General features: G+C 56.4%; 1 protein-coding gene across 9 annotated transcripts in view; it reads left to right on the top strand.

Annotated features, from left to right (window-relative positions):
* TNS3 (tensin 3) overlaps positions 1-24,943 on the top strand; it is a 217,867-nt gene extending 192,924 nt beyond the window's left edge. For all 9 annotated transcript variants that reach the window (XM_045494226.1, XM_045494223.1, XM_045494230.1 and 6 more), the window contains 10 exons: positions 372-997; positions 1,732-1,818; positions 5,263-5,394; positions 9,219-9,314; positions 10,224-10,301; positions 11,118-11,195; positions 19,126-19,294; positions 20,781-20,849; positions 20,952-20,978; positions 22,428-24,943. In XM_045494226.1, coding sequence (XP_045350182.1) covers positions 372-997; positions 1,732-1,818; positions 5,263-5,394; positions 9,219-9,314; positions 10,224-10,301; positions 11,118-11,195; positions 19,126-19,294; positions 20,781-20,849; positions 20,952-20,978; positions 22,428-22,572 — 1,507 coding nt within the window. In that variant the 3' untranslated portion in view covers positions 22,573-24,943. The remainder of the gene's footprint in view (positions 1-371; positions 998-1,731; positions 1,819-5,262; positions 5,395-9,218; positions 9,315-10,223; positions 10,302-11,117; positions 11,196-19,125; positions 19,295-20,780; positions 20,850-20,951; positions 20,979-22,427) is intronic.
* The last annotated feature ends 395 nt before the right edge of the window (positions 24,944-25,338 follow it).

The raw sequence follows: 25,338 nt of genomic DNA, 5'->3' as shown, positions 1-25,338 counted from the left end.
CGTGGTTTGTGCCTGGGGAAGCCATTCTGCCAGAAGCCGCACACAGTGAACTGCGTGGCCGACGTGCATGCAGGGGCAGGCACAGACTGCCAGCTGGACACGGGGCTGAGAGGCTTCAGAGCCGGGACCTGGGTTTTGTCTTGAGCAGAAAGGCCTTGGCCGGGTGAGGAGGGAGGAGGCAGGGAAGGTGTGATCGGGTGCGAGGGGCTGAGCATCTTGGGGTGAGCGGCGAAGAGGGAAGGGCGGGTCTGACTGCTGACATTTTGGGGGAGCCTCAGCACCGGTTTCCCGTCTGTCTTCGCCGCCTGGGGGACCCCTGCTGATCTCCGGGCGCCTCCTAGAGTGTTCTGATTGCTCTGTCTTTCCAACAGCCCTCCATCCGCCGAGCTCCCATGGGTGGAGAGCAGCCCCAAAGCCTCGCTGGCCCTGTTGGGGAGCGGCCGGCCGGCAGGAAGCGTCCTGGGCTCCGGCGAGTTCCCTGGCTCCAGCCTCGGCCCCGACAGCCCCGGGAGGCCCCACCTCCCACCCGCCGAGCTCCAGGCCCCTTTCCACAACCACCAGCTGTCCCTGGCGGAGCCACCTGAAGCTCTGGGCCCCCCGAGTGGCCAGGCCTTCCTGGGCTTCGGCACTGCCCCCGTGGGGAGCTGCCTTGCCCCTGGGGACGACCCCGGGGCCTTGCTGGTCCATTCCCACGGAACACCCCAGGCCCCCAGCACCCCGCGGACGGCAGCAGCGGCCGGTGACAGCGGCTTCCTGTCCTCCAGTTTTCTCACGGTGACGCCGGGCCACAGTGGCCACCACAGTCCGCTGACCCTGCCTGGGCAGCCGCCCCTACCCGAGAAGAAGCGAGCCTCGGAGGGGGACCGGTCTTTGGGCTCAGCCTCCCCTTCATCCAGCGGCTTCTCCAGCCCCCACAGTGGGAGTTCCATGAGCATCCCATTCCCCAACATCCTCCCGGATTTCCCCAAGGCGTTGGAGCCAGTGGCACCCAGCCCAGGTAGGCACGTCTCCGCCGGTGGGAGCCCCATGTGCATTCGCTCAGCGAGGAGGGTGCCCTGGGATGTCTGGGCAGCGCCTTAAGAGCGGAGCCCAGAGCCGTCCAGTGGGGTCTCTGTTCCCTCTGCTTCTGCGCTGACCCACGGTGGGTTCTGTTTCTCCTGCCACTGGGAATCCTTGTTCTTTGAAAATTTTTCTTTTTGTTGTTGTTTCTATTTTGAGAGAGAGAGAGCAGGGGAGGGGCAGAGAGAGAGGGAGAGAGAGAATCCCAAGCAGGCTCTGAGCTGCCAGCACAGAGCCCGATGCCGGGCTCGAACCCACGAACTGTGAGATCATGACCTGAGCTGAAACCAAGAGGTGGACATTTAACTGACTGAACCACCCAGGCGCCCCCTACCCCCTTTTCGAATTCAGTGAACTCATTCAAAATTTAACTATGAAATGTTTCAAATGTGTAAGAATAAGATACTGACACGATTAAGCCACACCCAGCCACTCCGTCTGCCTGTCTGTCCTGCTCCCCGGGGCCGGCCGCCGTGTCGTCCCAAGTCTGCGCTGGTCAGGAAGCCCTGCTCCCTGACGCGCACCAGCCGGCTCCCGCGTAGTTAAATACGGCGCTCTTTCCCAGGACACCCCATCCTTGCCCCGCGTTGGACTTTGAACGTTTGGTTCTATGAGACGTGAGCGGTTGCCATAAACCCTCCGCAGTGACCGGTTTTACATTCTGTTTTGCAGATAATGCGGGTGATAAACATGTGTCCGTGAACTTTGTCCAAGACACATCCAAATTCTGGTACAAGGCGGATATCTCCCGAGAGCAAGGTGCGTGGGCAGGACAGGACCCCGGGGTGGGAACGTCCAGGGCTCATGGCCTTGAGCAAGGCCTGCCCTTTATCACCTACCTCTGCAGAAAATGCACCTTTAGGTTTTTACAGCAGAGGCTCGGTCCTAATGAGGGAGCTGGGCAGGCGTGAGCGCTGCCCGTGAGCATGGCGGCATGCCCGTGTGCTTTCTGGTGGCTCCGCCAGCTGCCATTGGCAACGATGACTGCGGATGGTCACAGGCAGAGATGTTCCCGGTGTCCTTGTCCAGGCCCTGAGCCTCGGGGGAAGGAGGAAGGCTGGAAGTCTCCCCAACACCCTGGCCTCTGTGCACGTGCATTTGTCCACAGCGGAAAGACAGGCACTCAACCAGGGGGCCCGTGGTGGGCGTCCCCACCTGCCTCACACACATGCCACACGGTGTGTGCCTGTGGTCCTGCCCCGCGGCAGCTGGGAAAATTCCAAGTCGTTGGTGTTTTTGAGCAGCTAAGTCACGTATCACTTCTTCCTGGAAGATTCACAGGAGTGGTGTCCGGGAGTGGGGCGGCCAGCTGGGGAAGAGGTGGGGGCGGCCCCTGGGGTGAGCAGCTGTCATCCTGACGCAGGCTTAGTGGGGTCGCTGGAGGCAGGGATGTGGCTGCAAGTGCACTGTCTGAGCCAAATCCCGGGGGCCGAGCTGGGACAGCGTGCCTCAGAGCAGGGAGGAGGGATGAAGGGCAGGTCCTCACGCAGCCCACATGGGGGACAGTTTCTGCACAAAGTCCTCAGGCCTCGTCCTGAAGATTAGTTCTCACAACTGCCTGGAGAGAAACAGTTAAGTGGCTGGAAAACGGCACTGTTCAACTTTCTCGTTGGAATTCTTGTATTCAGTTAAGTGGATCATAAACACGGTAAGAATGTGCCTTTCTTCCCACGAGCTCAACGAACCTATTGTCACGTTGCATGGGGGGAGCTGCGGCCTGGGGGGACCTCCGAGTTCCTGAATTGGCCTTTGTGGCCGTGCTGCGTGGCGGAGCACCGCATTCTTGTCCCCTCCCTGCTCGTGGTGCAAGAACCCCCATGACTGAGGCCATGAACCCCAGTGCTAAGTGCCTGGTCCAGTGGGACAGTCTGAAAAGGGCCTGTCACGCACTGTGTTCTAGAAGATTCTGTGTGAAGTTCCTTTTCCGCTGGTGCAGCCTCCAGCCTGGGATGGTGGGTGGGTGGGCTTTCTGAGGAGCCGGGGCTCCCCCTAGAGATAGGTGGTCCCGTAGGACACACGTGGCAGGGCCCTGCCTTGGAAGGTTCTGGAGAGGTTGGGCATGGGGGGGGCGCCTGGTAGGCATGCAGGGGTGGTCCTCTGTGCCACACGTGTACAAGTGTTTCTCTGCTGGGACCTCATGTTGAAATAGTTCGCATGTGCGCTGGGCATGGAGTTTCCCGGTTGAGCCACACAGAGCACAACTTCTCCGTGTTCTCCGTGTTTTGTGTAGAGGTCACCCCCCCAACCCCCGACTAACGTTCCCTTGAGCGCCCACCTTCTGCAGATGGCAGAAAGCTGCCTGTGGGTTTAGTTTGGTCTGGTTTGCTTTGTGTTTTAACCGTGGGGATGTGCCTCTTTGGGGACAAGACTGGTCACATACGCCCGTGTCCAGGTCGGTGCCTCGGGAGTTTTTTAACCTGCACGTAGAAGTTACGCAGGGTAAACGGGGCCTCCAGGTGAGGTAGATACGAGATACAGCTGTTCCGGCAGGATGCACTGGGCTCCCATGCTCTGGCTTTGAAAGCACCGGTTTCTCGAGACAGTGAGGACATGGCCACTGCCCACCACCGACTTCCGAGGGGAGCGTGAGGCCCGCTCTGGGCAGGGCCTTGTGCCGCGTCCAGGATGTGTCCTGGCTCATTCTGTTTCAGAACAGGGTCTGACCTTGTCCTCGAGCCCCGCCCCCCCCTCCTCCGCAGAGCAGACCCAGCCTCCCCTGTGCCCTTGAGGCTGGGGCGCCTCTGTCCGCCACAGCCAGGGAAGATCACGGCGTTAAAAGGGAAAGAAAAGGCTCTGTGAGGTAGATCACAGTTGAAAATAGGTCATTCTCTAAGGATCGTTTCCTCCCGCTTCCACGGTCAGCCCCCAGATGTAGAAACACTCCAGGAGCAGAAGCCTGCTGGTGTCGGTGGCCGGGTCCTGGTGCCCCAGCGCGCCCACCTGCCCTGCAGCCCCGAGCCCGTATAGACGGTCGGGCAGCAGGGGCAAAGGCACCTCCCAGGGCCACCCCAAACCTGCCCCCTTCCGGAGAGCCCAGCCCTCGCCGCCACTGCGTGCAGTTTGCCCGCTCCTGCGCAAGGGGCCTCGGCCTGGACGCGGGGGAGGGCGCCGTCCCACGTGACAGAAGGGGAACCTGGTCATTTCACTGGGAGCTGGGCCTCGGACAGCGGGCCCCACGGCACTGTTTGCTGAGATGTCACCCGTGGACGTCCTGCTCCATTTCAGACACGGCAGTTCCGTGGCTGTCATTTTGGGTCACTTTATACTTGAAATCCCTTTCTTTCCTCAAGTCGATAAGCTAAGTTGTAAGATGTGGTCCGGTTACGAGTGGACATTCTGGCCGGTGTCTGGGCAACAGGTTGTCGTCTGCCCCAAGCTGCCATCTTCCAGGACCCCGAGCCCAGGCCCCGGGGCCCAGGTTTTGAACGTGGAGGGAGGGGTGTGATTTCGAAGCCGCATATTCGCTGCGAGCCCCCAGCCTTAGGCGGGAAGTTGGGAGGATGGCTGTGCCAGGCCCAGCTGTCAGCCCTGACTGATGACAGCCACGTGGGTAGGGGGCTCCCAGCCCCATCCAGGCTGCCACGGACCCAGGGGACGGAGGGCCACGTGCGGCCACATTTTTGCCATCCCCTGAGGCAAGTGTTGGGATTTGCGTTAAATGTTCAGTAACTTTTGGAGCCCATCCTTTTGTGTTTGGAAAATGTAACAGAGGCTTCTTTCCTTCTGCTACGTGGGAAGCACACACTCTAAAGTCTCTGAGAAAAACTCCCCACGGGGAGAGGGTGCCGGACGGGGCCCTGGCGGGGATGGGAGACCACCTTGTGCCTCCTTCCTGCCTGCCACGTTGTGTGTATGGAGACCCGGGCCGGGCACCTCGGCTGGGGGCCGGTGTCCTGGGCAGTCAGCTGGGGTCCTCATAGCTCACAGGTGCCGTGGGGTGACGGCCGTGCTGTGTGCCAGGAGAGCTCGGGGACCATGACTGGTACCTTCGTGAGCCAACATTTGGCGGGGTGGTCTGCGTCCTTGGCAGTCAGGCCCTCCTTGAAAACTATGCGTCATTACAGAGCCCCGCCCCCCCTTCGCCCCCCAAGGGACGTGGGCCTGCTCCCCCTGACCCAGTTTGCAAAGGCCGTGAATGGAGGTGGCGTGCTGGGCCGTGGGGGGCCCTGGCAGACGTGTGTGTTTCTCTGCTTCCCTCCCCAGCCATTGCCATGCTGAAGGACAAGGAGCCTGGGTCGTTCATTGTCAGGGACAGCCACTCCTTCCGAGGAGCCTACGGCCTGGCCATGAAGGTGGCCACTCCCCCGCCCTCCGTCCTGCAGCTGAACAAGAAAGGTAAGGACCCGGGGGGGCCCGTCGGGTGAAGTAACCCACGTGGAGTGTGTGTGGCTCACGTTTCCACCAGTGAGACGACTCTTACAGCTGCGCTCAGGTTTCCTTCTCTCTGTGCCGTCCTTGTTCAGGCAAGGACGATAATTATTTGTGAATTCTATTTCTTTATTGCTTCGAGTAGGCAACGCATTCCATTGTCCAGCTGCCAGAGCGAACAGCCCCTGGGCCCTGTTCTGCGCCGGGAACCTTGATACATTCCTGTGTGTCCTTCCCGACCGTCTGTCCAGTGCATGGAAACACGCACTTTTCCTTCTTTCCCTCGTAAAAGGCAGTGTCCCGCATGCACGATTCTTGTGCCTACTCTTGGCGGAGCATTTTGGTGGATTAAAAGTGATGCTGGTGTCAGCCTGGAGTCATAACATGATCTTTCTTTGGCCTGATGAACCATGTACGGCGTGTTCTAATCTGCTTACTCTCTGGAACCCTTTTTGTCGTGAACATAACCAGGGCGCAGAGAAGTTTGCGATGCCTTGGTGCAGGACACACGTGATCTTGAAGCAAACACACACGTTCCCATGGCCCAGGAGACAACCTTGGGGGCAAGCCCCTGCATGCCCCTCCCATGCGTCATAATCCATCGTTGCGGGACCTTCCAGCCACCCCAGAGTGGGCTCCGTGAGGCCCTTGGCACTGGCCCCATGTCCTGACATCATGCCGTCGGCCTGTGAGCACCTCCAGTTTTCCCTGCCCCGCCGTTCCTCCAAAAGTCCCCGCGTCTGTGTGCTGGGGGACAGAGCCTGGAAACCGGAATGTGTCAGTGCTGGGTGGGCTTCTTGGTGTCACAGTGTCCCTGCTTCTGGCTAGTGACCAGAGGAGGGACTGTATCACTTTAAAAAGTTGGTGAGTTCATGCTGATACAGTTCCAGTAGGGAGTCACGTGCCCTTTCGGGCCCTCCCCAGTGACACGCGTGTCCCTTCCAGTTCCCGCCTGTCCCTTCCTCCGTTCCTGACACACACACGGTTCAGATCACCCAGGGAAGCCTTGTAAGTAGGAGGTTAAATTATTAACCACCTAAATTATATTAACCACCAAAATAGGAATCCATAGTTGTGCCTGCTCTCAACTTTATAGAAGGAAACTAACGTGTATTTTGTGACCTGCTTTTGCTCATATTATGAGATTCATTGTTTTATTTTACTTTATTTTATTTGATGTTTTATTTTAGAGAGTGAGAGAGAGAGAGCAAGCAGGGGAGAGGGGCAGAGAGAGACAGAGTCCCAAGCAGGCCCCGTGCTCAGTGCTGAACCCGACTTGGAGCCCCATGTCTCGAACCGTGAGATCACGACCTAAGCTGAGATCAAGTCAGACCCTCAACTGACTGAGCCCCCTACCCCCAGGCACCCCAAGATTCGTTGTTTTCTACTTGTGAGACTGCTCCTATCTGTTGCTGTCTTTCCTCACTGACAGCTTTCCAGGGCATGAACACAGGCCCACCTCGGAGACCTTGCGAGCGCATCTCCAGACTGGTCGATAAAGCCCATATCGCAATAATGGGCATCCAAGAAGCTTTTTGGTCTCCTGGTGCGTGTAGAAGTTACGTTTACTCTGTACTGTGGGCTACTCTGTGTGCAATAGCCTTAAGTCTAAAAAGTCAACGTGTGTACCTTAATGAAAAAATACTTCATTGATAAAAAAGCTAACTGCCTATCACTGACCACAGATCACTGTAACGAACGTAATAATAATGAGAAAGTTTGAAATACTGCAAGAACACCAAAGCTGTGGCACAGAGACGCGAAGCGAGTAAATAGCACCGATGGATTGGCTTGACTCAGGATCGCCACAAACCGTCGGGTTGTAAACAGCGCAACATCTGGGAAGCACAGTGAGGCGAGAGGCAGTAAACCGAGGCAGCTCCCCTGCACTGGCCTCACTGGGAGCGGGAAGAGCTCATGGTTCACCCACATTCCGCGCCCAGGACGGAAGAGGGTGTGTAGAAATCCTGGGCGGAGGCTGTGCCCACGGCTTCCAGGAGAAACGGCCTTAGGGCTGCGCCTGGAGGGACGTGAGGTTTGGCAGTCAAGGCGTCCGGCCTCAGGCGCGACCGAAGGGCTTGAGGGAAACCCAGGTGTCCTTTTGGGCACAGGTGGCTGTGGGTGGGGGTGCACATGACTCAGCACAGACCCCAAGTCTGAATAGTGGCATCTGGAAGCAAGGGGGGAGGAGGCTTCGTGCAGATCAAGTATAATAGCTCAGCCTTGGGAGGCACTTGGGGGGCTGTCGGTTAAGCATCCGACTTTGGCTCAGGTCATGATCTCACGGTTCATGGGTTTGAGCCCCACATTGGGCTCTGTGCTGACAGCTCAGAGCCTGGAGCCTGCTTTGGATTCTGTGTCTCCCTCTCCCTGTCTCTCTCTGCCCCTCCCCTGCTCACACTCTTTGTCTCTTTCTCAAAAAGAAAAAAAAAAAAAAAATTAAAAAACAAAAAAAAGGAAGAGCTCAGCCTTGAGAGCAGCTCCAGAAGCCCCGTGTGTCCCCACCAGTCCTGGGTGAAGATCATAGCAGACAAGAGTCTGGGGACCGGAGCATCTTGTGTCTGCGGAGATGGGGTCCCGGTGGAGAGCCGGGACGGTCTCCATGGAAACTTCCAGCCAACATCTTTCCTGCATGTAGTGTCACACTGTCACCTTGGAAGCACAGAGGATGCCGTGAGTGCGTTCTCGCCTCCAGGTGTGCGTCTACCATGCAGGCCAACTTTGACTCAGCCCTGAGGTGAAGATGACGAAACAGGACACAGAACAGCAGGTGCATGAAGCACAGTGTCACCGGCACCCGCAGGCTGCCTGTCCTTGCCCAGCCCTAGTCCACAGATAAGTTTGGGAGGAGAGAGCTCAGCATGCCAGCATCCTGCCTGTGGTACCCGGAGACCACGCAGCAACAGTCATCCTGAGGACAGATCTGTTCTCTGGGCAGCTGGCTGTCCCTCCGAGGCACTCGTCACCAGGGTCGTGTGTCCCCTTCAGTGCTGAAGACGCGGATCATTTTCCTCAGAGATGAGGCGCCATGCTGCCTCTCGAGGAGTCTGGCCCTTTCCCTTCCTGCCAGCCCCACTGTCCCTGTGTCACCACCGTTGTCTGTGGACCACGGTGCGAGCCGCCCACGGTGAAGGCGAGGGACCAGACCCCCAGCAGCGGGTCCTGCTGTCTGGCTGCCTCCTGCTCAGAAACAGAAGTGACCGCAGACGCGGTCCGTGGTGGGCACGGGGGGCACAGAACTGTCGCCTCTTTCCCTGTGTTTACTGTGTTATTTGTATTCTGCCCTCAGACGGTGTGCCCTTGGCTGCGTTTTCGTCAGGCGCCTCCTCGTAGGATGCGTGACCAGCGGGGACACCGGTGTTCTGTGCAGTCACAGTGACGGGGAGGGGGGGGGGCTTCCTTCCTGGGGGCCTGTTACACGGCTCCTGGGTCAGTCGCACCCACAAGACTGGCTCCTCCAACTCTTCTCAGTGGCTCACTCCTGAGTATCCCCCTTGTGTCCCGAGCCCTCTGATACCCCCTGTACGTAACACGGGAAGGTGCCAGACGCCCGTGTTCCTGCTTGCAGCTGCTGACTCGTTCCCCACACTGGGGGTTCTTGCACAGCGTCTGCAGGTCTGTCCCCAGGACCCCTGCACCTCCGGACATGTCCCCATGGGGGCTCCGCGCTCCTTCCCAGGACAGCCCCACCCATGGCCCCTCCCTTTAGCCCGTGTTCTGTCCCCCTCTCCCATCCTCCTGGACTCCCATTTTTAAATTCTCTCTTTTTCCTTTTAAATCTCTTCCCACAGCGGGAGATCTGGCCAACGAGCTTGTGCGGCACTTTCTGATCGAGTGTACCCCAAAGGGAGTGCGGTTGAAAGGCTGCCCCAACGAGCCCTATTTCGGTAAGTGGCCGAGGGGGCACAGTCCCAGTTTTGGCCCACGCAGTGTGCATCCCCCTGCCGCCCCCGAGAGGCAGGGCTATCACGCTGAGGGTGCCTCTCTCCCTTAGCGTCTCTGGAATAAACTGGGTATGGAAATGCTCTGAAAGCTTTCCCGAAACCAAACGGATGGGAAGCAGGTTCAAGACTGAAATACAGATGTCCACGCTCTGGTGGGCACGCAGGGCTATGAGCATGGACCGGGTCAGAGCCGGAGTGCGGCCCTGCAAGACCAGAACTCCCTGACGTCGCAGGCTTGCTGGGAAGACGCCCAGACTCACGTGCAGACTTAAGCATGGCATTGTCTTAACCTTCAGAAGCACCTTGCGGGGTCCACGGAGGTGGCCTCAGGCTCGGCAGACGGCCGACTTACTCTTTATAAATTGGTGACTGTGTGTCTGGGCTGAGAGTCACTTGCAGTTTCTTTACCTCTTAGCTGTTTTTTTTTTTTTTTAATGTTTTTATTTTATTTTTGAGAGAGAGAGAGAGAGAGAGAGAGAGACAGAGCACGAATGGGGGAGGGGCAGAGAGAGAGGGAGACACAGAATCGAAACGGGCTCCAGGCTCTGAGCTGCTCTGAGCTGTCAGCACAGAGCCTGATGAGGGTCTCGAACTCACAGACCTCCAGATCATGACCTGAGCCGAAGTCGGACGGTTACCTGCTTGAGCTCCCAGGCGCCCCCACTTCTTAGCTGTTCACCTGCACTTGTCACTTTATTGAAGTTCTGCGCAAAGTCCCACAATCATGGGGCGTGTTAGTTGCTAAAAATATAAAGGCTCACCCTCCGCGGCGGCTTCTTTCCCGCAGGTAAATCAGCCGAGCGATGCGGTATTTAGGGCCGTGTTAACTCTTGTCTGCTCGTCTGTTTGCAGGGAGCCTGACGGCTTTGGTGTGTCAGCATTCCATCACACCCTTGGCTTTGCCCTGCAAGCTGCTCATTCCAGACAGAGGTACGCCCGCGGGTCCCCGGTGCTGGCCTGGTGTGTGCGCGCATGCGTGTGTGCCCACGTATGTGTGTGCACGTGCTTGCGTGTGTGTGTGCGCGCGCGCAGGTGTGTGGGTACGTGTCGGGCACAGCAGTGCCGGGCCCGTGACGATCCATTGAGGGAAACCAGACCAGAGTGTTGCTCTGTGGGTAAACCCTAAAGGCTGAGCATCCGGTGATGCACCCCAGCCTGCAGACCCGAGGCCGCCCTCAGCAACACTGTCACCTGACGTGCTTTGTGAACCGTTCCCCTGGATAGAAAATGCCCGCAGCGAGAGACTTTCAAGGCCGTTCGCGCTAATTTTTGTGATTCTACAAGTTCGCAGGCTGTTGATATTTTTGAGCTTAGGTGACAAAGTATTCTCTTTGCCTTTGTGACGGTCTGACCATCTCTGTAGTTAGGGAACTAAAGCCCAACGGTGGGATTGGCCATATTTCCCAGCTCCCTAGGTAGGCAGTATTAATTTCACAGAATATTACTGTATCCCATAGTGGTGACTTTAAAATATAGGTGAGTGCGATGTACCTTTTGAAACTGTTGGTACACAGTGATGCAGAGGTGAGGAAGACGTCTTGCCAGCTCGTGTTGCTGCACCCCCTGCTCAGAACCTGGTGCTGGTTTCTGCGGGTGGGGCCGTGGTCCCCAGGAGACCATCTCAGCTCCGCAGACTGGCGCTGGTCACCGCCTGGGAACTCGGTCACGAGTGTAATGGTGTCGTGAAGATTGTTTTCCGATGAGCCGGACTCATTTCTGCGTTTTCTTTCTTGTTCCTTCTCGCAGATCCGCTGGAGGAAATAGCCGATAGTTCTCCCCAGACGGCAGCCAACTCAGCCGCCGAGCTCCTCAAGCAAGGGGCAGGTCAGTAGCTGGCTTCGCGCTCCCGCGTCCCGGTTCCTGGGGGCGGAAGGGGGCTCAGTGACAAGGCCTCTTTTGTCACCTCGGGTCTGCGGGTTTCCTTTCCCAGCTGTGTGCCTGAAGGAGCTTCCTTTTCTGGAAGCCACCCCAGGATAGGGTGGGCACCGAGTGCGGGGGGACAGAACCAGGACTCCCCAGGCTACAGATACCCCACCACAAACAAGACCAGACAGTAGGAGAAAGTCCAGAGCTGCGTTTCATCTGGGGAGATGGGGTGCGGGGGCCGCACCTCCAGCTGTAAATATAAGAGCGTTCAGAGGGCTTCACTAAACAGGATGACTGTTTCCCCCGTGCTGCCCCGAGCCCAGGGGGCACAGTCCCCCCCCGCTCCCCCACGGGGCTCACCTGGGCACTTTATTTTTTTAATTAATAGACTATTCCTTAGAGCGCTTTAAGGTTCACGTCAAAATTGAAGATGCAGAGATTTCCCACGCACCCCCCTGCCCCTGCATGCACGGCGCCCCCCGTTACAGTGTTTACGCATCATTATCACCTAGAGTCCGCAATCTACACTGGGGCTCACTCTTGGTGGTAGTCACTCGGTGGGTTTGCACAAATGTGACAATGATGCATATCCACCGTTAGAGGGTCACCCAAAGTAGCTTTGTTGTCCTTAAACTCCTCCGTGCTCCGTCCTCATCCCTGCCCTCCAAACCCCTGGTAACACTGGTCCTTTTACTGTCTCTGAAGTTGTGCCTTTTCTAGAATGTCTCATAGCTGGATCGTATGGTTGGTGGCCTTCTCACATTGGCTTTTGTCACTTAGCGATGTGGTGTAAGTCTCCTTCGTGTCTGTTCGTGGCTCGGTGGCTCATTTTTGTTTTTTTTCTGGTGCCAAGTAATACTCCATCATCTGGATGGACCGCAGCTTATGTATCCGTTCACCTGCTGAGGGACATCCCGGTTGCTTCCAGCTTTCGGCAACTGAGTAAAGCTGCCGTAAACATCGTGTGCAGGTTTCTGATGTCCCCTCCTCTGGGTAAATGCCAAGGAGCACGGCTGCTGGATCGGGTGGTGGGAGCATGTTTCCAGCAGTGTCTTGCAGAGCGGCCACGCCATTTTGCGTTCCCACCAGCCATGAGTGAGCGTTCCCGCCGCTCAGCATCCTCGCCAGCGCTGGGTGTCATGAGGGTTCTGGAGTTTGGCCGTTCTAATAGGTGTGTAGTGGGGTGCCATGTTTTCACCTGCATTTCCCTGATGGCCCATGACGGGGGTCATCTCTTCATCTTTGCTATCTGTATACTTTCTTGGGTGAGAGATCTGTTAAGGTGTTTTGTCCATTTTTTAGTTGGGTTGGTTGTTTGTTTTTAATGTTTATTTTTGAGAGAGAGAGAGCATACAGAGCACGATAGGGGGAGAGACAGAGAGAGAGAGGGAGATACAGAATCCGAAGCAGCTCCAGGCTCTGAACTGTCAGTACAGAGCCCAACGTGGGGCTCAAACCCACGAACCATGAGATCATGACCTGAGCCGAAGTCAGATGCTTAACCGACTGAGCCACCCAGGCACCCCAGGTTGGTTGTTTTCTTATTGTTGACTGGTAAGAGTTCTTTGTATATTTTGGAGATCAGTCCTTTATCGGACATGTCTTTTGCAAATATTTTCTCCCATCTGTGGCTCACCTTCTCATGCTCTTGATGCTGTCTCTTGCAGAGCAGAAGTTTTTAATTTTAACGAAATCCAGTTCATCATTTCTTTATTTCATGGGTTGTGCCTTTTGTGTTGTATCTAAAAAAATTATCACCAAACCCAAGGTGATCCTGATTTTCTCCTGTGGGATCTTCCAGAAGAGTTCTAGTTTTACATGTTACATTCAGGTCTGTGGTCCACTCTGAGTGTTGTGGGGTGGTGTCTCTGTCTAGAGTCCCTGTTTTGCATGGGGACGTCCTTCCCACACCATCTGTTGAAGAGACCATCTTTGCTCCATGGTGTTGTCTTTGCTCTTTTGTCAAAGATCAGTTGACTGTATTGTTGGGGGTCTGTTTCTCTGCTGTCTGTTGTGTTCCATTGATCTCTCTGTCTGTTCTTTTACTAGTGATACAGCCTTGACTTCCAGCTTTCTAACAGATCTTGAAGTCAGGTACTGTCAGTCTTCCAACTCGGTGCTTCTCCTTTGATCTTATTTTGGCTCTTCTTGGTGTTTTGCTTCCATAGAAACTCCAGAACTGGTTTGTCAATATCCACAAAATAACTTGCTGGGATCTTTATTGGAATTGTATTGAATCTAGAGATCAAGTTAGGAAGAATTGACATCTTGACAAAATTGAGCCCTCCTATTCATAAAGTGGAATCTCTCCATTTATTCAGTTATTGTTTATTTTTTCAAAGTTTTGTAGTTTTTCTCGTAAATAGATCTTATACATAATTTTACTGGATTTATACCTAGGTATTCTGCTTTTGGAGCTGCTAACCTAAATTGTTTTGTTCTTTTAGTTCCAAATTGTGATTGTCCTCTGCTGGTGGATGGTAAGGGATTGACTTGTGTAGTAATCTTGTTTCCTGCCATGCTCTGTCACCCTGGTCACTGTTGCAGCATTAGATGCAGCCCTATGGCCCCAGTGTGGACAAGGCTGAGGCCACAGGACTCCTGTGGGTCTGCAGCTGTGAGGGAACCCAGTTCCCCACAGGAGGCCTTTCATACATGGTGGGTGTTTGCTTTCGGAAATGTTGGGGAGGGAATTTCGGAGTCTGGTGGAGGCCTGGGCTCGAAATACCTCCTTTCTGCACCTCTTATCTGTAGAATAGCTTACAACTGTGGCTCTGTGATGGAGGTCAGTGAAACATACAGCTATTTTCTTCCTCTGTACAACGTGCATTGTTCTTCTGTGCGATAACTCCCTGTCTCTCTGCCTCTTGCTCAGCTAAAGTTCATCTCTCTGGTTTCACAACGAATGATTTTGTGTTGAACTCTTTTCAGACTTATCCTTGAGGGGTAAGTTTTGTGTGGCGAGAACAAAGGTGACAGAGTTTGCCCCAAACAGCGAGTGCGTTAGAACATGAACCCCAAAAATGTGGAATGTGGCTGTGTGAGTCCTGGGTTCAAGTCCAGGCTCTGCCACTCAGGGTTTTGACCTCCGGTGATGCACTCAGCCACACAGATCTTAGTATAATGATAATGATCTCTTGCCACAGCATGGCTGCAGAGACCAAGTGAATCTGACATTGAAAACTGCCATGGGAACTATAATGTGGTCACCCACAAGGTTGTTGTTTGCCTGCCACTGTGCTTTCACGGAAAAATGCTCTTCCTGGCCCGGGAGAAATGGCCTTTCCCCCCTGCTGTGACATCTCTGCTTGTGCTCAGCTCAGGTTTACACCCCAGCCCGCATGCCTCTGGACTGTGCACTTGGCTTTATATCATCTCACGGCAAGCTGCCTGGCAAGTTTCTCCTTAAGCATCATGGTTATCAAACATTTTCCCAACAAATATACAATTAATAAATGGATCAATGAACTAGTTACTCGTAATTGGGAACCATAATCGCCCTTATTTTTAGATGTTAAAGCTTTTTGTTCGGGGCGCCTGCGTGGCTCTGTCGGTTGAGCCTCTGACTCTTGGTTTGGGCTCAGGTCACGATCTCACCACTTCACGAGTTTGAGCCCTGCTCGGGATTCTCTTCTCTCCTTCTGTCTCTGCCCATCTCCCTCGCACTGTCTTTCTGTCTCAAAATAAATATATATATGTGTGTGTATGTATACATGTATATATACACACACACATATATATGTATATATATACATATATATGTGTGTGTGTATATATATACATATATATGTGTATACATATATGTGTGTGTGTGTGTGTGTGTGTGTATATATATATATATATGTATATTTAGAAAACAAAAGCCTTTTCTTCTATTGCAGGGGGTCATTTTTAGGTTCACTTTATAATCTCGTTCAGTAACATGCGGCAGTTATCATTGGTTTGCCTTTGTGAAGGGTGGCAGTTCCCAGGACTTGAGGCAGGACCCTGGAGTCTTCTGTGAGCATCTGAGCTGAGCATTTACACAATGTCCTTTTAAAATCTCACGTTTCTAAGACACACGGAGGCGGTTAAATTTCCACGCAGCTCACTTCCTGGGCGACAAGGCTGGGAGTGGCATCAGGACACAGATCCGTGGCTGGAGCGAGGACAGAGCCAGCAAGGAGCTCCCCAAGGCCCCACAGTGTGGGACGACCGTGGCCGGAAGGCGGTCAGACTGTCCCACTGGCGATCACTTCAAGGAAATGGATTTAGTGTTTTTTCTTAAATTTTGTTTTTTAAATGTTTATTTTATTTTTGAGAGTAGGAGAGCAAGTAGGGGAGGGACAGAGAGAGAGGGAGACACAGAATCTGAAACAGGCACATCCACTCTGTGCCTCGGCACAGAGCCTGAGGCAGGGCTCGAACTCACGAACCGTGAGATCATGACCTGAGCCGAAGTCGGACTCTTAATTGACTGGCCCCCCGGGCGCCCCTGATTTTTCTTACATTTTGCGTGTGTCCTAATCCACCTTCAGAACTGGCAGTGGTTCTCGAATTCCCCGAATTCTCCGAGTCTCCTCCCCGTCAAGCTGAGGAAGCCGCACTAGGGAGTGTTAGCAGGAGTGGGCAGCTCCAGCAAGGACGCACACGTCTTCTCCTCCTTTGGGCCCAGGCCCTGTGGGTTGTTCTGGCCTCGGTGACTGTTGGGGTTTGGGCCGCACTCTTCCCTGGTGCTGGGAAAGCAGCGGCTGCGTGTTCCGTCCAGAGAAGGCGTTACCAGGCCTTTGGCACATTTCCCAGAAACGTCAGGTTGTGTTCTTAAACTAGCCATGTCACAACATTTCTTTTCTTTATAAAAGAAGTCTGATCTGTAAGTTAAAGGAAGGGAAGACACTGGAGAGAGGAAGTGAGTTTCCCACGCACCCTGGATGTTTTTCCTTTCTTCATGTCACGTAAGAAGGTCGCCGTATTTTGCACACGATGTGGGTCTCGTTTTTAGTGGCTGCAAAATGGTCCATCTCGTGGTTTGGCTCCTCATGGTCGCTCGTCTGGCTGTTTCTTTGCTTGACTTCTCTCTGGCTGCTCAGTACAGGCAGCGTTGTCTGCATCACGTCTGTTTTTCTGAATCTTGCATCGCTGTCTTGGGACCCACATTCCCAGAAACGGGCTGGGTGAACCTGTGTGTCCCTGAGGCTTTGATCCCTAGGGGTCTGATGGGTGTGGCCCCACTGCACGTGGTCATCCCCACCTGGAGCGCTGGTCGGGGCTGGGTCCCCCCAGGACAAACTCCCTCATCTCCTGGAAGGCAGGGGCTCCAGGACCCTCAGGCTCAGCAGAGCAGTCCCCGGGAGGGGCAACCTCCCTTTTCTGCTTTGAGGAAGGACCACGTGACTCTGCCCTCGGGACCCAGATTCCCCAAACCCCGACTCCTCATCAAAAGGCCATTTGTGGTGCCGCAAGGGAGTGGGGGTGAGATTGGTGGCAGCCTGTCCTGGCTCAGAGCCAGGCCGTGCCAGCTGTGTGGGATTTCACTGTAGTTAGATCAGAATTTTCTTTTTTCTTTTTTTTTGGAACTGCATCACAGTGACAGGAATGAAATCAAAGGCAGAATGTCCACCCCCCGAAAGTCACAGTATGGTAAATTTTCCAGGCACCCATCCAGCTCCCGCTCTCACACTCATGCGTGTTATTTTATACGCCTGACCGTAGCACGGATGTGGTTTCTAGTCCGCTTTCCCCATTAACCTCTACCGTGTGTGCGGCTTCCAGAAAGAGCTGGTGTACGATCACTGCGCGAGCCGAGGGCGTGAGGCGTGAGGGTTCGAGCACCTAACTCGGGAGGTGGCTACGCGCCAGGGCTCCGCCCGCATCCATCTTCTCGTCTCGATACAACACGAGGAAAAGAAAACGTCTTCTCCTTGTGCCGAGAATTCCTCCCTTTCTGGCTTCCCTGCGAACCACAGCGCAGCGTCAGCCGCGGCCCCCGCGCTCCCCTGTCACATTGGTTGTGAGAAGGTCGGGTTGGTCGCCCTCCTTTCTAAGCCTTCTCAGAGGCGGGACCTCTGGGTCAGCGAGTGCAGCCCTGTTCTCCGAGCCTCCTGATAAATGCTGCCCGGTTATCGTCCGCCAGCGCAGTCCTGGTTCACGCCTGTGTTTCGTAAAAGTCCGTCTGGTCAGAGCGTGGCAGGGGCCGAGCACTGGGCGGCTGCAGTTGTGAGGACTTTGTGTTGACCCACGCTCTGCCCCAAGATGGCACCTGTAAAGCTCTCAAGGTCAGATGGCAGCTTCAGGTCCCCTGGGGATGGTGGGGACGGTGGCCGCCAGCAGGGAGCAGCGGGGTGCGTCTCCCGTTTCCGCCTGCCCCTGATCACCCCCTCCTGGTGGGAACGTGCAGGTGCAGGTGCGGGCGTCTAAAGGGGTGCCTGCGGTCGGCAGGAGCACGGGGCGTCGTCTGCAGGCATATCTGTGGCCGGGGAGAGTCGCACACGGTAAAGTCCACAGCTCACCCTCCAGAACGTTGGCCGACATTTCTCAGGGAACCTGCCTGGTACCCAGTAGGTTCTCGGTAGGCACTGCAGCGGCCAGCACGAAGCTGGGGTGGCACGGGGGCTTGGACACCCAGGGGCTGCAAGGTTTCTGTCACCTTCCTGGCACCTCCAGGCCGCAGTGTCCTCACTCATACGCCCCTCCACCCGGGACAGGGTGCAGACTGGGTGAGATGGTGTCTGGGAAGCGTCTGTCGCGGCCGGACACACACTGAGTGTCCTCAGGACTGAGCAACGTCAGCAGAGCTCGGGGAAATGGAAACACTGGTGTTCGGGGTGGAAACTTCTCTCTGAACGATGCTGACGGCACAGGGCACGTCTGGCCACGACAGGGGTGAAGTCTCCAGCTCCCCTTGGCGAGGGCGGGAGTGAGCGGATGCTTCGGGGAACTTTGCAGAGAACAGTTAGTGTCTTGGGGGAAACTCCCCGCTGAGCCTGTCGGAGGCTCCTTGTGGGGGACGCTCCGGCAGAAGACGCCGCCCGGGAGGTTTTCTGCAACCTGCTTCCTTCATTCTTGGCCTTTCCAGTTGGGCCTGTTCCAGAGACTCCGACGATTGGATTTGGGTGGCTTTTCCCCACTACGTCGGTAAAGAGCCTGGCCAGCAGGCTTGTAGCGCCTGGCACCCCGGGATCGAGGGCACGTGAACTTGTTGGCGCAAACCCGGGTCTCACCGAGGCACTGAGGCTTCGAGGCCCAGAGCTTCCCAAACTTTAAAAGTTAGCTGTGAATTAGCTGTGGCTTGCAGCATTTGCCTAGAAGCAGTGGATGGCTAGCAGCTCGCCGGCTGTGGGCACTCACACGGACCCTGGCGTCCGGCCAGCAGGGGCGCAGGCGGCTATGCTCCGGGGGACACGGTGGTGGTGGTCGGCCAGGCAAGGCCGTGGCTCCTGCAGGAAGCAGGTGGCAGGCAGAGTGACGCAGACCTCCCACACGCCCCCAAAGCCCGACGTCTGCTTCTGCATGAGCTGCAGGGATCCGGGCTCAGCGCCATCGGGCTGTTTACTAAGCCCCACTCGCACTCAGCAGTTTGCTTCCCCTGAGAGAAGCTGCTGCAGAGAAGCCCCCAGCCCGTGGCAGCACGTGGCACGGGCAGGACAGGCTGACCAGCCTGGCCCACGCGGATCACACAAATGCCTCCCTCTGGCACATTTGCTTATCTGTGGACTCACGCCCACACTAAGGCTGGGGAGGGGACCCCAGCCCCACCGGGGACGCCAGGAGACTCCGGGTTGGGGCCTCAGGGCAGGTGTGTCCCCGGTCCCTCGCTCCCCACGCCTTCGGGATCGGGGGCCAAGGGCTCTGCGCCGGGGCACCTGGCAGGGGTCACACTAACACAGCGTCTCCCTGTTGCGTCTCGCAGCCTGCAACGTCTGGTACCTGAACTCGGTGGAGACAGAGTCCCTCACCGGCCACCAGGCCGTCCAGAAGGCCCTGAGCCTCACGCTGGTCCAGGAGCCGCCTCCCTTGTGCACCGTCGTGCACTTCAAGGTGTCCGCCCAGGGCATCACCCTGACCGACAACCAGAGGAAGTGAGTCCCCGGGGCACCCCCGGGGCCAGACCCCCCGCCAGCCTGCGCGGCCCCTGGGGATGCGTCCCTCACCCACACTCCCTTCTGCACCTCCCAGGAGCCACGTGCAACCCCCTGATATTCAGCCCAAAGGTTTTCTTCTTAGGATGTGGTAAAATTGTCAGAAGAGAGAGAGATTTGGACCTTTGAGTATCACACACGTGTGTATAGTTTTTATTTCGTTAAAAAAATTTTTTAAGTTTATTTGAGAGGGAGACGATGCAAGCGAGCAAGGGAGGGGTGGACAGAGAGAGAGGGAATCCCAAGCGGGCTCCACACTGTCAGCACAGAGCTGGATGTGGGGTTTGAACCCACGAACCGTGAGATCATGACCTGAGCTGAAATCAAGAGTCAGATACTTAACCAGCTGAGCCACCCAGGCGCCCCGCCTGTGTAATGTTTAAACGCAAATATCTTTTAAGTTGATTCTGTAAAAACACCCGGGGACCATGGTAGAGTCCACCGGTCTGCTCAGTGTCCGTATATGTGATGGGTGGTCGTCCCGTCTCAGGTGACACGGAGCTCAGGTGACCTTGCTAGATACTATTTCAGCGTCCAGATGATTGTAACCTAATAGTGATTAGTTCTGGGTAAGAGTAACACGTGCTAGTAATAATCGTTCATCATAATCCAGACATTATATAACAGGTGATGACCTTAACGTGTCTAGACGGTGTCTGATTATCCGGGTGATAGACAGTATCTCGGTGGCCTTCATCAGAGCTGTCACCGAGTGGTTTCTATGCAGTAGGAGTTCTGGCGGGAACAGTGTAGAGCCCAGCCCGAGGAGTCAGGTGCACAGACAGTGCCTGGTCCTCCCCCGCCCCCGCGGAGCCTTTGACCTCAGGATCGAAGGCATTTCAGATGCACTTCCCGTTTACCTGTTACGGAAACAGACTGGTGTGGTTAGCAAGACAGCCGGGTCCTCAACAGTAAGAGCAGAAGAATGGCAGGAGCTTCACGGGGCACAGGACGGGTCCCCTGGCACCCACCCTCCCCGGTGCAGCCTGACCCGTCCTCGGCACCTGCCCCGCAGCCAGTGTGACAGTTCCCCCTGGCACCATCAGGTGCATCCTCATAGCTGAGTTGGGTTCCTATCCTCGACGACGCCCTGTCCCCAGCGAGGAAATACAGCTGGCGATGGTGGGTGGTTCGTGGGCTGAGAACAGGAAGGCCAGGCTCACTGGCCCCTCTCTCTGGGTGCCAGGGCTCCCGGGCTCGGTCCCGACTCCACGCGGCTGGCACTTGCACAGGGTTGCCCTGCTGAGAGCTTCCCTCTTGCCGAGCGCCAGCTCCCCCCACGCCCGCTCTGTCCACCTCTGATGGTGGTACACAGGGCTCTTTGACCAGTAATAAAACCGCCTTTGGTGGGGGGGCTGCCCCACGCATCACCGTCGCCCTGATACCCGGTGGTGGGACCCTGTCCCCCTCCACCCTGTCCCCACAGGCTCTTCTTCCGGAGGCACTACCCCGTGAGCAGTGTGATTTTCTGCGCGCTGGATCCACAGGACAGGAAGTAAGAAATCCCTGTGTGTATGAAGCGATGCGTTAAGCATCCTTTGCCCGTTAAGTTAATAAAGAGACTAACGTAACTCTTCCTCCTCTTTTAATCTACAAGGTGGATCACAGACGGCCCCTGCTCGAGGTAAGGTCCCGGGATGCCGCACCTTCCTTCTCCAAAGTACATTCTCTTACAGGTTTGCAAATGGGGTTTCCGTCAGGAAATGACTGAATCTCGCCAGTGGGTTTGGGTTGTGCCGTAAACAAAACTGAAAGTATCCCTTTCCGTGGGAAGGGCCTGCCCAGGGTCTGCGTTTCTGCGGGCTCTTCTCTGCAGGCACAGCACTTCCATTCGGCCTGTACGTGTGGTCGGGTAGCGAGGACCGGATTGCGCGGCTTTTTGGCTGCTCAGAGTGGTGTGTGTGGCGGGCACGTCAAGGTCAGGGTGGAAGGAAGGACTGCCCGTGTGTGAGCATGAACCACACGGTGGTCAGTGTTTCCCAGACGCAGATGGCGGGCTGAAACCGCACGGCGCTCCCAGAACTTTCCGGAGCTGTGTGCACTCCCCAGGCCGGCTTCCTCGGTGTAACCTAAATTTGATTGCCTGGAATGTCACATCACAGGGGTCTGGCTCTGGCGTCCCCATCTCGCAGTGATGTTTGTCTCAGGGTCTGATAAAGCGCACGGAGACCCCAGGTGGGGCCTGGACTGCCCCGCTCTGGCACGTGGGGCTGACGGCACTCGTGCCTGCATGGAATGTGCGACGCCATCGGGGTTACTTGAGGCGAGCCCACTTGGAAACCGCTAAACAGGAACAGAAAAATCCTTCATTTTTCGAAGATGGAGAAGGGGCTTTGCCAGGGAACCAGACAATGGAAGTCACTATGGGCAGCTGAGGGCTCACGGAAGCCTGTCCAGAGAACAGTTCCATTCTTCTAAGAAAAATAATTAGATGTGCTGTGCGTCTAAGCAGTCTCCTTGGTAGCGTGTTGTCTTGACTGGGGTGTAGGGGGCTGGAGAGGGGAGCTCTGACCCCTGGAGGTGTGAGCGCTCCCCTCACCGCCCCGGTGCCCCATGAGGTCTGTGCCCCCACGTAACCTGATCGAGGAGAGAGCAAGCCGCTTGCCCCCGTACCCGAGGACCCCAGCCCTCCCTTGGGCGGGGTCCACATGCTGGGTGGGGGCCCAGGAGCCCATCCCGTCCAGAGTCTGCAGGATTCTGGCCAGGAATGGACCGGGGCAGTGGCCAGCCACACAACTGCTTGACCTGTGAGGTGGGCAGGTGTGGATGGGTGTTGGACAGGTATAGACAGATATCAGACAGGTGTGGGCAGGTTGTCGGGCAGGTGTGGACAGGTAGTCAGGCAAGTGTGGACAGGTGTCAGGCAGGTGTGGGCAGGTAGTTGGGCAGGTGTAGACAGGTGTCAGGCAGGTATGGACAGATTCTTGGGCAGGTGTGGACAGGTGTCAAGCAGGTACGGGCAGGTGTGGGCAGGTGTCGGGCTAGGGGGCAGCATGAGTGGCGGGTCGCGGTGGCTGCAGTGGGGAGGAAGCAGACGGACGCTGGCAGTCTGACCTCGGCTTTCCTTTCGCAGAGTCTTCGGTTTTGTGGCCCGGAAGCAGGGCAGCGCCACAGACAACGTGTGCCACTTATTTGCGGAGCATGACCCGGAGCAGCCTGCCAGCGCCATTGTCAACTTTGTGTCAAAGGTCATGATCGGCTCCCCTAAGAAGATCTGAGCCCCTGCCCGCCAGAGACAGGAGGGGGGCCGGGGCGTCTGCCGGGTGGCGGCTGGTGAGCCTGATGCAGCCCCAGGAGGGGAAGGGGATCCCTCTCCGGCTTTATAGATCTGAGGACACAGCCCGCCCTCTCCTGCCTCCCCTGGAAGACTGCTCCCCACACACTCCTGCTGCCAGGTGCTTCCCGGGTGGAGGCAGTTGGGCACCTGCAACACCCACCTGGGCTCCACCGTGTTGGAAGGGGCCGTGTAAGGAAACGTGTTCCTTGCACGCTGGCGTCTGTGGGAAGGAGGGCGCCCGGCCCTTTGGTTGTGGCCCTGCGTGAGCAGTGGGGCCATCGCCGGTGCGGAGGGCCCCGGTCCGTCCCGTGCCCCCGGGAGGAGACCTCTCTCCTCCACGACAGAGACGCTGGCTAACTGAGAAGGGTTTGCACGTCTGACGAAGGCTCGTGCAGGTCAGGCCCTTCCGGAACTCTGGGGAGGGGACAGTGCGATGGCTGTGAGGACGGGGAGGTCACCCGATGACGTCAGAGAGCTTCGGCCCGGCTGGCGGTGGTGGCCCCAGCCTCCTGCTCACACGCCAAGTCTGAGCAGCGCACTGGCCGCAAGAGGAGAAAGAAGAGGGACGTGAAATGCCATTTCATGTAATTTATATTCTGCTTATGCCAAATTATTTATGATGACACTTTCCTGTTGCTGGACGGGACGGGTCCCATCGCTGCGGGCCACGGGGCTGAGCCTGTTTGGGTGCACAGGTGATCGGGGTCCGCAGCCCCGACAGCCTCGACCGCCTGCAGCCTGATGGTCAATGTTGCATTTCTGGGCTGCGGGTGACGTCCCTTCTGGGGAGGAAGGTTCCGGAGGGTGGGTCACATTTGGGTTTAGACTCGCCCCTCTGTGAGCTGCCGGCCACTCGTCCCGCCTCTGCGGCCCCCGTGGATCCTGTGTTTCTAGCGTCCTGAGCGGAGAGACAGGAGGAACAGCACGAGGCTCAGACTTTCCAGCCTGTTCTTGAGCTGAGGGCCGTTGCTCTGCACCACCTTGGAGACCAAGCCAGCTGTGCCGTTCATGCCGAGGGCCCTGTGCGTCCCCCGGAGCGGGAGCTGGAAGGAAGGCCTGGTCTTCAGTGTAAGGTGCCTCTCGGCCCCGGGAGCTGCCCGCCCTGCCCGGCTCTGCAAAGTCCAGACCAGCTCTTGGGCCTCCCAGAGTCGCCGGCAGCCACACAGGAGGGGGTGGGAGTGTGTCTCGTGAGGTCTCTGCTTTAAGCGGGTCAGAGACCGACGTGGGGCCACACGCAGCCCGAGTGCACGAGCCCCCGTGGGCGCTGAGAAGGCGGACATGGTCCCCGGCTGGTCCAGTAGCTGCACCGATCACAAGTGCCTCATTTCTGTGCCAAATGTTTGCCTTGGTCTTCGCGGACTTTCTCCACCGACAGGTGTAGGGGTGGCCGTGAGAGACTCTGGGTGTCTCCCAGAAGCCCTGGTGGCCCGGTCCTCGGCAGAGGCCACTGGCATCACAGCTTTCCCTTCGTGGCAGAAATTCAGCCAAAGGGACCTGAGCCTGAGATGGCTTCTACCCAGTTTGACCCAGAGACGGCAGCCCGGGTCCCGGGTCCTTCCGATGAAGGAAGAGGTCTCGTTTAGAAATCCAAGCAGGGGTGGGTGTGGGATTTGGGAGCACAGGCCATCAGATGACCGAGGCATCAGGGCCTCCCGTGCAGTCCCTGTCCGGAGCATTCCAGAAGCCACACCCGCTTGCTTTTTTAACTGACTGGCCAGCTGCGGCTTCTCGCAGGGGTCAGGGCATCAGGAAGTTCGCTCCCTCTCCGGAGCCAAGGGAAGCCAGTTCCACGGGTTCTGGCAAGCTGGTATGACAGATTTCTCCCTGTTACACACCTGTTTCACAGAACAAGACGAATCCACAAACTGGGGGCTCAGACCGCGGGGAGCCCTGTCCCGCCCCCCCCACGCAGGCCAGGGGTCACTCCGCGGAAGACGCTGTCCCTGACACCTGGCCTCCGGGCGCCAGCAGGCACAGGGGTCCTGTCCTGGGGAGGTCACGAGGCCTGCCCCCCACAGTGTCATAGCCAGGGTCCTATTAACCTGCTTGTTAACCGTATGCTGTATTCCTCCAGTGCTAACGTATAACCACATTAAGTCAAACCGAATTTAAGGGTCTCCATGTGTATCCCTGGCGTCCTAGACCTCACGTCTCCTTATCTGCCTTACTTATTAGTGGGTATTTTTACTTTTCTTACATTGTAAAGAATATATCCAGTATGTAAATGAATGTTCTATAAACCTTTGTATAGTCATTTTCTCTGCTTCTCAAATATCATCTCTATTCAGAGTATAATAAAATTATAAACGTGGCAAAGCCTCGGGGAGGCAGGCATTTCTCGCGGTGGATGAAAGTGTGCGTGTGCACGTCCGTGTGTGCGTGGGCGTGTGCACGTGTGTGTCTGCATGTGTTGAATCGGGAGTTTGAAGCTGATTTTTTTGTGGGTCCTTGGATTCCGTGATAAATTAACATGTTTTGCCTTTAGGAATGCATTTCAAGATTTCTGCCCAGAGACCTTCGAAAACCTACATTCGAAGATACTAAGAACTGAATCATAACGTGTGGTGCTGCTCATAGATACTGATCCGTTTTGATGTTCAGCCCCCCAGGGGACTCTTCCCGCGTCTACAGAGTTGAGGCCTGAACCTGAAGTCTGGTGGGTTCACCTGTTGCTTCAATAACAGATGCTGGTCATGCTCGGAACCAC

This window comes from Leopardus geoffroyi, chromosome A2, assembly GCF_018350155.1.
Source record: "Leopardus geoffroyi isolate Oge1 chromosome A2, O.geoffroyi_Oge1_pat1.0, whole genome shotgun sequence".
NCBI classification, from domain to species: Eukaryota; Metazoa; Chordata; class Mammalia; order Carnivora; family Felidae; genus Leopardus; species Leopardus geoffroyi.
Note: the sequence above shows the minus strand (reverse complement) of the source record. Positions and strands in the feature narration are given on the sequence as shown.